Here is a 12,828-nt window from a genome sequence, read left to right as displayed (position 1 = left end):
ACACAAATAAACCAATCAATTCTAAGTACCATATGTAGCAAATTTAATTCTAAAATGAACGTTTTGAATTGAATTTGCAACAATTCAACATGCGCAATATTTTAGTACCCAAATAACATATGTACTCAAAAGTATCAAACAATTCTTTAATTACCGGAAGCTAGTCTCACCAAACATTCAGTCATAAAATTCTCATTCAACAAATGTTCTTTTTTCTCCATCACCAGAAGAAGAAAAAACAATAGAGAATGCAATATTCATAACTTTCTTGGAGCCACATGCATTAATAATATACAATCATTATGTCTAGTAAAACCTGAAGTATGGAAAAACTTCAACTTCAATGGTCGTATCATAACTTCTTGGGTTACTACTGTAGAAGCCGGATAACCGGACTGACATAAACGATAAAATAAAAGCGATATGTTAAGGAAATAGACGTCTGGTTAAGCGAACACAAAAAACGATAAGAAATCATATTCGCAAATGAACATGGAGTCGAGATATAATCTCTTTTCTTAACTCTAAATATTCGCTCCGTAGTACGAATATCGAGTTCCATGATACAACCATGGCAAACGAATCATGCTTCACTCATGATCGCCCTATCAAACTATAAACTCAACGAAACACTCTCGGATTTATGTTTTATGCTAAGGGATTTTTGCTGGTTTTGTTGTGTAAAAATGTTAGAAATGAATGAAGAGGAGAAGCGATATTTACAGAGAAGGAGAAGACCCACTTCCCACAACAACTGCTTCACGTGGGCGAGAATTTTGCGGAGATCGAGGTAAGTTGAAGTTGCAAAACTTAATTCCCAAGAATCTCTCTTATCTCTTTTAAATACCTCGAGAAGATAAACTGCATGACGTTTTTATTTTCTAGACAAACTACATGTCGTTTATTTTCAAATAAAATGCATGTCGTTTTTAAAGAATTAAATGGGCAAAACGTTGAGCTTAACTTGGTCCAAAAAAAAATTTATTGGGCCGGAGACCCTCCATACAAGACCAAAGACCAAAGACCCAAGCTCACGCTGAGCCAAGCCGAACGGCGGCACGCGTGGAGAGCCATCCTCTCTTCTGAACCCGTTTACGCCCTTACGTGCTTAAGACTTATTTATACTCCTCTCATGTGCTCTGGTTCCCCGATGTGGGACTTTGCACAATGTCAATCTTGACATTCTGGGCTTTTTAATGCACAGCCCATATCATTTCTTCACTAATTTTATCGAAGCCAATGGGCTTGATAATTTGATCCAACAACTTACCACCAAAAGTAAGTAATAGCACGTATATGGTGCAATATTGTTACATTCTTTTTTTTTGTCATAAAATATTTTTTAATTTTTGAACCATCACATAATTTTCTTTGGTTTTATTTCTCTAGATTTTGCCTAATTTTCTTTTCCATAGTTTTCTTTTTGTTAGCAAAGATGTCTACTCTTGCTTTCATTGGAACTCAATTTTAAAATATTTTAAGTCAAATGTTTACATTTACTTTTTGATAAATTCATGATGAAATATAATCGAACTAAAAGAGAGTGACGCATTACTAAAATCACTATATAAGAGTGTATTTATATGTAAGAAATGAAGTTTGAAGTTTGTTCTAAAAAAGGAAGTTTGCTTGAAAGAGATAAGCTTAGAAAAGTCTACAATCTATATGGCGGGAATATCAGAAGATGAGAGAAGCAGAATTTTGAGAAACTTTCCTCTTGCAGTGGGGGATCTCCCGGTTCGCTATTTGGGATTGCCCTTGATGACTCAAGCCATGAAAAGACAAGATTACTTGCCACTTATAGAAAGAATCAGAGGGCAAATAAGCACTTGGACGAGCCGGTTCCTCTCATATGCTGGAAGAATGCTCCTGATAAAATCAGTTTTGATGAGCACAGTCTACTTCTGGGCAGGGGCGTTCAGACTCCTGAGTCAATGTGTCAAATAAATTGAACAACTATGCTCTGCATTTCTCTGGTCAGGCCCGGACCTGAAGAGTTCTGGTGCAAAAGTGGCTTGGCAAGATGTGTGTAAGCCAACAAACGAAGGAGGGTTGTGTCCTATGCAAAAACGCTACGGAAACGCGAAGCCATCTCTTCTTTGAATGTTCCTTTTCCTCTCAGATTTGGGAACAGATCACAAAAGGGATTGTGCATAGTTCCTACTCCACTTCATGTGAGGCTACTATTCGGTTGATCTCGGGTAGCATGGACAAGAAGAGGCGTTTCTGTATTAGTTATGCATTTCAAGTTGCCATTTATTCTCTGTGGAGAGAACGGAACAAGCGGCGTCATGGAGATCAACCTATGCCACAGAATGTCTTGATTAAGCTCATGGACAAAACCATCCGAAATAAGCTCAGTTTGGTGCAGGGAAAAAGAGTTAAGGGACTTGAAGAAGTGTTACAGCTCTGGTTTGGTACAAAACTGTAAATACCTTAGGTAGTTAGAAGTTACGGAAGCTGTAAAGATATAGGAGTAGTTTTACTTTTAAAATAAGGTTTCACTTGATGTACAAAGGTTTTTTGATGAATTAAATTAGCATTCATTCAAAAAAAAAAAAAAAGATATGGACTTCTAAGGTTAGGTGTTTGAATAGCACAACTTTATCATAAGATAATTTCTCTCATATAGAAAAATCAAAGTAAAGGTGCGAATTTCATTTTTCTGGAGAAAAGTAAATCTATAAAATCATGTTGGTGGAGCAAAGCCCATATTGACCAGATTAAAAGTGGGTTTAGGAAAATGAACATATAGTCCAATAATTTAATTATTGTTTATGAATTTGAATTCAAAAGTTAATATGAAGTTGTAACTTATGATCTCTCCATAACTACTATAACATAGGCAATTTTTAATGCCATAAAATGCCATTGTGGATCCTTTTTCTGGTATTATAAAGCCTAGGCTAAGGAATAGATAGCTTTTTTCGCATTCATTTAATAAATAATTAAACAATTTTATAGATTTTTTTCTTCTTTCTTTGGTTCTTCTCTTTGAAAGTACAACACACACAAAATTCTAAGCTTATTGTGAGAATCAGAACTCGATTATAACCTCACTGAACTTATCTGCTTTGTCGATTGCTTGAACTTGAATCGATCACAAGAACACCAAGAATTGTTGACCCGGTGTTCACCGCTCTCCACCAAAGCCATTATAGCTCACCGGAGCTGGGATCAAACCAGCAACATTAACTGTTCACAAGCAAGCTCCGATTACAACCAAATGACACAGTCTCTCGATCTCTCCACTGATACTGTAACAAGATGACCCTAATCAGCTCAAGAGAGTAAAGCTAATAGCTTTATACTTCAGCTATTTACACATGTGATACTTCATGCCTAGCTCCGAGATGAGGACACGTGCCTAAGCTTAATCCTAGTGTTACAAACCTTTAGACTCAACCCGAGTCTTTACAATACTTAGCTAATGCTTTCACCTAGAGCCTTCATATTCTGACCCTTCTCAACACTTGATCTGATGACTATACAATTAATCTTCACTTATGCTTCTCCTTGATGCAACCCATATGTATTTTGAGATTCAGAACGTCATGCAACCTTAACACTACGGAGCATTCACAGATTCAAAGAAAAATGTTCATGTGAATGTTTTACAAATGTTCAGTTAATCCTATTGTAAATCGAGCTCGGGTAATAACCGATGGTTATCCGGATCTTTAAGATAGAAATTTTATGGACTCATAGATCGGGTTCGGTTTCAAATTGTTTTCTTTAATTATTCAAAAAAATCATAATTTTTCCTACCCTGTTATGGCTTATACGCAAACTATCATTCAAGAAAACAATATGAAGATTGAAAGAGATTTATGGGGAAATACATCTGAAACTTTTATTTCGGGGACATATTGCACGTGGCAATAATTTGGGAGACATTTGATGTTATGCGATACTTCTTGTGGGAAAATAACTCGTTGACCTAGAAAACAATATGAAGATTGAGAGAGATTTATAAGACGGATTGATGAACTTGTTTTCCCTGCGTATGAGTTAGGAGATTTTTCTAAAGAGATCCTTCCTAAAGTAGGGATAATCTTCAAATTTTGGCCCAACCGAAAGTTTTTTTTTGTTTGAACAGTTAGCTGGGGAAGATTAAAAAAAAAGATAGCTAATAATAATGATAGGGAGTGAGAATGTGGTGATTTTCATATATGTTGATGTATAATTCATTTGACTATTAAGAAACTTGGAAGAAGTGATAGATCTCTTAGAACTCACGTATACATTCACGTTCAGATTTATTTGACGTAAAGTATACCCCTTTTTTTTTTTTTTGTAACACAACGTAAAGTATACCTATATGTGAATTTTAAGAGATGGTGTTCATTGGTTAATGTAAATTATGAAAGCTTATATAAAACGAAAGGAAGGGTATATATAAAAAAATGAAGTATTACGATGGAGAAAATTATGGTTTTGTATCGTTTGGAACTCTGGTAGTAACGTTAAGGTGCTTCGTGTATTGAGGGATTAGTCAAAGGTAAACTCATGGGGAGGCTTTTACAGATTTAACATTGGTGCATGCTAAATTGCTAATATTTAACTTCCTAGACCGTAGTATAACATATTATTTAAAAAGTCAAACAGAAATTTACATTGTGTTTGTGTTTTTACACCGTAAAGAAAGCCAAAGCAAAATTTTCAACAAAACAAATAAAATTACAAGATTCTGTGGACCTTCCGGAATTGTTGTAGGCACCACCTTCAGTTCAATAACTTTTAAAATGTGTATATATAATTTTAGTAATTTAAGGGAATCAATTAATAAAATTCACCAGATTTAAAAATTAGTATTTGACATCGGTGTCTGGATTTTGTTATACAAATAAAATATTCTTATAATATTTATAAAATGCATTTCATTTGTTAACGTCCATTGACTTTTTATTAAAGCATACCATGAAATGCACGTTAGGAGTATAAATTAATTAAAGACAGGCAGACAGCTAAGTAAGGAATGAAAAAGAGAGATGGTGTTGATTGGTTATTGGTTAATTGAAAAGCTATTTACCTTTGAAGCTTATAAAACTAGAAACAACCGAGGCTTTATAATCAGGCAGATTACACATCATAAAACAAAACAAGAGAAAGAGAGGCAGAGAGAAAAGTTGATCAATATGGAGAAAAGGGTTTTGTACGGTTTGGTAGTAATGCTAATGTACCTGGTGGGTGGTGGCTATAGTCAAGGTAAAATTAAACAACCATCTCACATAGATTAGTTATATGTTTGTTTGATCATCCATTGATTCGATGCATGTACGTAGGGGTAGTGGAATGGATACGTGACAAAGCTGAATGGGAAGAAATTCTGGTCAAGACGGAAATTCACATAGGGGTTATGGTAACGTCCCCATTGTGCGGTGCTCCATGTGATATAGTGAACGACCAAGTGGCTCGATTTGTTGAAACCTACGGCGACCGGATTAAGTTCTACAAAATCAACGTTTTGGAGACTTTGTTCTTTGCACTAGATTACAAAATACTCACTGTTCCAACCGTCATAATTTTCAAAGAGGGAACCATAAATCTTCGTTTCGAAAGCCTTTCCGATTGGGGTATGTTTTATGAACTATTAGTCAACTCAAGTATACTCGACTTTCCCCCTGACCTGTCCCCGGCTCCAGCCCCAGCCCCCTCCGATTCTGATCCAGATGCCGACTTGCCACCGCCTCTTCAATCCGGCGAGTAAACTATAGTCCCGTCTTGAACTAATAACGTCATTTTATATGTATTATTGTGTGTAACGTGTGTGTTTGCTGCTTCTACTTTAGTTTACTGCGTTAATAAAACTTGCAGCATATATATATATATATATGTTCACATTATGTTTGATGCGTTAATAATATCATATGTTAATATGATAAGTCATTGAAGAAGTCTATGCTTGATATGAAGTGTTTAGATCAAAGGATTGTTAGATAGGACTTTTATAATCCAACTAATATTATATGAGCAACGCATAAAGGTAAATATGATAACAAAATTGATCAAATCATCACATCTTTGTCAAAATCAGATGAGAATTTTTTTTTTTTTTTTAAATGGCCGTAACCCTTCAAGATGATTTCAGTGAGTTTCAACTCTTCCAACGTGTGCACACATTATAGTTCCAAAAACAGAACTCAGTAATGGAACAAGATAGCCAACGATGTGACTAGATCTATTGGCCCTTTCTTGTAAAGTAAAGTTTGGAAAGTTAAGAAGAGGAAAAAAAAAACAATTCGCATAACGCTTCTCGTAGTTACATCAATAGCTTATGATCAAGCTCTCGCTCGATCACTTCATCTCCACGGCTAACGCAAGGTGCAGTTTACGACCATGTACTCGTGCACCACATGACGACACAACGAATCCGATTTCTCCAAGATTGTACGGAGAAACTAAGCTTCAAATGGGGGATCAAGATGACAGACGGGTTGGTCAACGACAAGACCATGACGGAGGGATGTTGTAAGAACATTTTGATGATTTGAAGAGAATGTCATCATGAATGATTGAGCTTTAAGTGGAAGTATTTGTACACAAAATGCCTCAACCGAAAAATGTATTTATCGTAGCCAAATTGTATCATCATGTACATTGTGACTTGTATAAATGAGGAGTGTACATGACTCGTTATACATGTGTACATTATTTTGATGATCAAGACATAGCCAACTGTATAATATCTTCGTGTACATTGTAAATTTGTATAATGAGTAATGTACATAGGTTTCGTTATCCACGTGTACATTATCCTAACGTACATTATCCTAATGTACATTGGTGAAAATGAGTGTACACAGGTTTCGTTACCCGCATATACATTATCTTAGTGTACATTAATAGAAATTAGAAGTGTACATATGTTTTGTTATCCATGTGTACATTATCCTAATGTTCATTGGAGATTATATAGAATGAAAAACAATTATACATCTACAATTTCATAATCAAATTCCTTACAATGTACATCCGCCACATAATAGCCACATGAGAATACATTTGTCACATATATGTTTACATCTCCAACATTCACAGAGGAAACTTATCAAAAAAAACATTCAGAGGAGCTCATCATCTTTCTTCTTCAAGCTTGAGCAATCTCATCATCTTTCTTCTTCAACTTATCAGCAAATCCACTTGATACATTTGAACTGACTGCAAATAAACCCACTCTCTTGTAAGAGATCAAAGACCTCCCATTTCATTTCAGAAGCAAGCTTCAGTTTTCTCATCTCTGCTACCAATGATTTATCATCCCTGTTGCCATTTTTTCTGCATACAAAAAAGAAGAAGCTTTAGTTAAGATTTTCTACTACCAAAACTCACCAATAAAGAGCTTAAAGATTCAAACTTTTACTTACTTTTGTATTCAGAGTGAAGAAATCATTTGTTTCTACAATCCCCTTGAGCACAAAGAAGAAAAAGAATGAAACTTTGATAAAAAAAAGGAGTGAACTTTAATTCAATATTTAAAAATATCACTCACCTAGTTCCAAATTGCAAAGAGAACGATCCCTTTCCTTTAGTGCAGAAAATAGATTGCATTTAGAAGTTTCAAAGAAGACCAACAACTTAACCGGAGCGTGAAAGTTGTTTCTCGTAGTTACGAACATCATATATCCAGTTCTTGTGTTGAGATTTGACTTATCTTCAAGATCCTTCCTGTCTTTAAGAAACGATTCAATCTCGTGTTGTTCCATCTGTAGAATCTTTACCAAAGTCTTAAAAGCTTATCCCAACTTTCCTGATCGAAGAATCTACATAACTCTATTTTTTATCTATCTCGTAAACGCACAGAGTCCAATTCAGATAGAATAAGCAAAATTTGCATGAGAGAGAGAGAAAGATATGTGCAATCTCGGCCGTCAAAATATAAGGAAAATCAATGGCTAGGAACAAAGTCCCGCCACTTTCCAGGTTCCGTTAGTTAGCGTTATGGTTAGAATTGAACTAAAAGTGTTAAGACTTAACAGTTCTTTAAAGAAAAGTGCTCTAATGGAAAGAAGTGTCCCAGAGTGAAATAAATAAGTCATAAAGTGTCCTATAATGTAAATCTTTCTAAATTTTAAGCCCATAACAGAAGTTTGTTTTAGTTTTTTTTTTTTTTTTAAGTTTTGCCTGATTCTTTGCTTGATTTTGTTGTTAGCAAAGATGTTTAGTCTTACTTATATTGGAACACGATTTTAGAATATGTTGCACTGGTATATGTCCGTACAACTTTCTGATTTATAGCGGAATATCTGGGCTATAAGAGTCAATGCATTGATTGGATCACAGTAAAAATAATATTACTTTACAGTGATCACTGTAATTTGCTTGGAAGATAAATAAACGTCTAAAGTTTGATACCTGAAAAGCATAAATCTAGACAGAATAAAATTTGTCCAACATTAAAAATCTAAAAGTAAACTTACTAAGGAGTGAGTTTTTTATTTTTTTATAATGGAAAGATGAGCTAATCTATGTTAAACCATACGTGACAACTAAAATTTTAATTTTATAACAAATGATCTCTTCATCATTATCATGTTAATAGAAAATTTATATCACACCGTGGTGATTACTCAAGAGGTCGCTTGTTAGGATATGGAGATCATATAAATTCACAAGTAGGTCATCCCTCCTTTCAAACCTGTACTGAAATCTTTCTCAAATCTTGATCAATGTAAATAATCAGCCTTACATGATATTGATCTATCTGAAATCTTTATGCTTGATTATATTTTGCTAATGTTTTTCAAACATGGCTAGAGCCTACTGAAATCTTTCTGAAATAAAACTAACTGACATAAATAAGCAAAATATAAGGAAAATATAAACAATATCATATGAAATTGGTTATATTTTTCTTATTTTTGTCAAATAGTTTATTTTTGTTATTTCAAGTAATTTGGATTTGATTTGTATGATTGGTTTATGTTTATGTCATGATGCTTTTAACAACGGGAGTGAATGTCACAATGTAAAATCATCAACTCGAAGTATTGCTCTTGGTTTACATGAGTTTAGAGCTCTTGCTCAGGGGATGGAAATAAGATATTTCATAGGATTAAGGCATGCAATTTTTTATCCTCGCTCAAGTGATTCAAGTATCATGTTGTCGCGAATACAATGTTGCTTTTATAATTCAGTCTGGAGAGGTTGGTTTATTCTAATTTTGTAGTTTTTTTATAATCCACAAAATTTATCCAGTTTGTACTTTTGTGGTTTTCACACGTGGGGAGAATTACATCTTTGGTTGTGGTCACTTAGATACAAACTTTTTAATACACAGAACCAAGCTAGCTTTGAATAGTAATTTTTGTAAGCATGTAACCTCTTTAAATTTTTGAGTTTAGTTTACTGTATAGTTGAAGTTTTTATTCTCATATGATTCATTCTTAAATTACCTAGTTTAGTGATTAATGTTGTGAAGATTAAGTTCCTATGGAGTAAATATAGTATTATGTGGTCAATCTATATGTTTTGTTGATATAACTTTGGATTTTGTAGAATTTGTGACACTAACATTATTATTACTATGTGGCCACTGGTGACAACTATGGTGCTAACAAAAACTCCAGTCTCTTGCTATTCGGTCTCTTAAAACCTGCAGAGGTGTACATCATGTATGTGCTGGAAATGGACATGTTGTTCCTATCGACGCTCTGATGGTTATCAGAGGAGCCAACGATGGTACTACAAATCATAAGCATAAATTATTGATGGATTTGTTAGAAGATTTTTAAAATTACTAGATTGATTTGAATTTATTTTATAGTTATTAGGGTAACATTTATGGGCAAATGTTCAAAATAGCACATTTCTAAGTTTATATCACAAAAATAGCACTCAAAAACTAAAATGACCAAAATAGCACCTTTCTAAGTTTATATCTTATCCCCAAAACCTCATTTCTCAATTCTAAATCCTAAACCCTAAACTCTAAACCCTAAACCCTAAACTCTAAACCCTAAATCCTAAACCCTAAACCCTAAACTCTAAACCCTAAACTCTAAACCCTAAACCCTAAATTCTAAACCCTAAACCCTAAACCCTAAACCCTAAACCCTAAACCCTAAATCATAAACCCCACCATTTAACTCTAAACCCTAAGTTGTGACTTTTGATAAAACATTAAGTGCTATTTTTGTGACTTTTGACTTTCAGTGCTAGTTTGGGAACAAAAACTTGATTTAGTGCTATTTTTGTCTTTTTTTCAATATTTATTTATATAAATATTTTATTTTATACGTGTAAATAATAACTTACTAAATAAATTATAATTTTTATAATTCTTAATGATTAATCAATAAAAACTATTATATTTAAAAAAAATCAAATTTTATCAAAAAAATTTACGCTATATCCGAACTTGCGAAGCAGCAGTGTAGTCAATTAAAACAAACACTTGTGGAGAAAATAAAACTTCTCAACTAGGCCCCATTAATCTCTTCATTCATTGTTAAAAGTTAAAAACCTACTCAAATCTTTGACCAGTCTTAATAACAGTACGGTTTATATCATTATATGGAAAAGGTCCTCAAAGGAAGCAATGTTGGGATAGAAGCTTATCGAACACTTCTTGATCGTGGTCCTTATCCAGCTCAAGTTCTTTGTTTTCGCAGCTCTGCCATCGACTAGGGCTAATGGGCTGATATTCAGGCTCGCTAACAATTCGGAAAATGTTATGGTAATTTCAATGTGGGCTTAAACGAATACAAGCAATAAGCAAATCAATAACAACCATTAAATCTTTGATACCGTATAGAATCAGTGAGAAATGAAACAAACTGTTCCACTAGTAAGGTGGGTTCTTGTAATCATCTCTGGCACGAGAATAGCAGACGTAATAGAACTGAGAGACTATAGCAGTGAAGAGTGCGAATGAAGCACCAGCTGCAAACACTCCTTTACGTATCACTTCACAGCTAGGAGGCTCATCCACGTTCCACATCTTCCTGTACTTAGTGTGGTACGCATTTCTGATTGATGCCGCGAGCAAACATATCTCAGCAATCAAGAAAAACACCCTGTCACAAATAAAGAAAGAAAGAATAATGGGTCACCGTTTCATGAAACATATAGCGTTATGATTTGGTAGACGCATTACCATTGTGCTCTACAATATCCAATCAACAATTGTTAAAAAAACATTTAGAGAAGCATTTACTAAATGCTAATGCTCTTTAAATGCTCTCTGGCCAATGCTCTCATATGAAGCTTTTAGAAAAGCATTTGCATTTATAATTTATAAAATTAAGGAAACTATTTAATTAATTAATTTATTTTATTTTATAATATCATAAAATTATTTTTATATCCAGAAAATAAAACTTTGATTTTTAAAATTAATTTACAATATTTTTTTATTTAAAAATAGTATTTCACATTTAAAATATAATTTAATTTAATTTATATGTGAAATATTATTTTTAAAAATAGATATTTTAATTATAAAATTTATTTTAAAATAATAATTTTCGATACAAACATAATTTTAAAATTATTAAATAAAATAAATTAATTATATATCTTTTAATTTTATATGTTAATATATTTATATATATATATTAGAAATATATTCATTAAAAATAAATATATTATATATTATATACTAATTTTTATAATAATTTTAACTAGCATATTCATACTGCTCTACCAATTATCCTATTAAATAGTTTAGCAAAAACATACAGCCGCAGCATATGTTTCTATAGCATACTACTATTGCTAATGTTAATTCTCTACCAACCAAGGCCTAAAAAAATATTAGTTAGCAAAAAAAAAAAAAATATATATATATATATATATATATATATATATTACCAGCAAATGAGGAAGAGGATGATGGCACAAGCTCTTGAACCACCAGGGCTAAGAGCCTTGCCGCAGCAGAAGCACTTGCTAGCCACCATAATAATGACTTGAGTTGTCAAGAGAAGCACAAAAGCACCAGCACCATAACTTGTAGCTATGTCTGAGCCATACTCACAGTACTCATATACTTTCTCCTTGTCAGGTACAACCTTACCCTACAAAACAAACATTACATTCAGATCTAGCCCTACAAAGCTACAGTTACCTACACAGATCTTAACTCTCTATAATATAAATCTTGAGAGAGTTTTTTTTTTTTTTTTTGAAACTGAAATCTTGAGAGAGTTTCGGTTACAGGTTTTGAATCAAACTCATAAACAAGGATCCTTGTTAAGTTCATCACATACTTTTAACGAATCTTGATTCTTGAATCAGATCTGAACACGAAACAGAGCAACAAACTTTAATGAAAGTTTGAGAGAGAGTAACGATTCTTACGACGCTTCTTCTTTGCTCGGCGGCAATGGCTAGTCCAACAGCGATGAGATCTAGAATGAACACAATGATAATCACGAGCTTTGAAGCCATGGCAGCAGATTTTCTCGTGATGTTCTCTTTCCCTCGAAGCTGTTTTGTTTCTTTATATTATACAACATGGATGACGAAACTGTCAAGAGAGAACCAAGCACCGGTAAACGAGGTACAGCTATAGTGTCCACCACCCGGGTTCGAACTTTGGCCACAACGGATTTAACATCCCTTCCGTTGGGGCGCTGGACTCCTTTCGGAGATAGTTGGGAATGTGGCTGTCCAGATAGCAGAGTTATACAAAAAAAAAACAAAAAAAATTGTCAAGAGAGTGTGACCGAATAAAGAAAATGAAAAGACTGTAATCTTACAAAATTATTTATTTTGTTTTACTTAAGTTGATGACAAAGAAAAAATATTATATCAATTTTGTTTTACTTATAAAATATTTAAATTTGAGAAAAGGACAACGCTGATTTCGTTTTTTATTTTAAT

At 33.4% G+C, this 12,828-nt stretch overlaps 2 protein-coding genes and 1 long non-coding RNA gene across 3 annotated transcripts; 1 reads left to right on the top strand and 2 right to left on the bottom strand.

The window, feature by feature from the left end:
- Positions 1–4,960: 4,960 nt before the first annotated feature.
- On the top strand, positions 4,961–6,196 carry LOC125583524. Its single transcript, XM_048750569.1, has 2 exons — positions 4,961–5,208; positions 5,286–6,196. Exons 1-2 carry the CDS (start codon positions 4,992–4,994, stop codon positions 5,708–5,710), a joined length of 642 nt encoding a protein of 213 aa, XP_048606526.1. The 5' UTR covers positions 4,961–4,991; the 3' UTR covers positions 5,711–6,196.
- Positions 6,197–6,886: 690 nt separating this feature from the next.
- LOC111204155 lies at positions 6,887–8,457 on the bottom strand. The gene is made up of 3 exons (XR_002656568.2): positions 7,493–8,457; positions 7,368–7,409; positions 6,887–7,278 (listed from the first exon to the last, which is right to left on the bottom strand). It is a non-coding gene; the product is annotated as an uncharacterized LOC111204155 (long non-coding RNA).
- A 2,205-nt stretch (positions 8,458–10,662) lies between these two features.
- LOC111203897 lies at positions 10,663–12,520 on the bottom strand. The gene is made up of 3 exons (XM_048750568.1): positions 12,304–12,520; positions 11,815–12,020; positions 10,663–11,018 (listed from the first exon to the last, which is right to left on the bottom strand). Exons 1-3 carry the CDS (start codon positions 12,391–12,393, stop codon positions 10,787–10,789), a joined length of 528 nt encoding a protein of 175 aa, XP_048606525.1. The 5' UTR covers positions 12,394–12,520; the 3' UTR covers positions 10,663–10,786.
- Between the last annotated feature and the right edge of the window lie 308 nt (positions 12,521–12,828).

Source organism: Brassica napus, chromosome C3 (assembly GCF_020379485.1).
Source record: "Brassica napus cultivar Da-Ae chromosome C3, Da-Ae, whole genome shotgun sequence".
Taxonomy (NCBI): domain Eukaryota; kingdom Viridiplantae; phylum Streptophyta; class Magnoliopsida; order Brassicales; family Brassicaceae; genus Brassica; species Brassica napus.
This window is presented reverse-complemented; position numbering and strand designations above follow the sequence as displayed.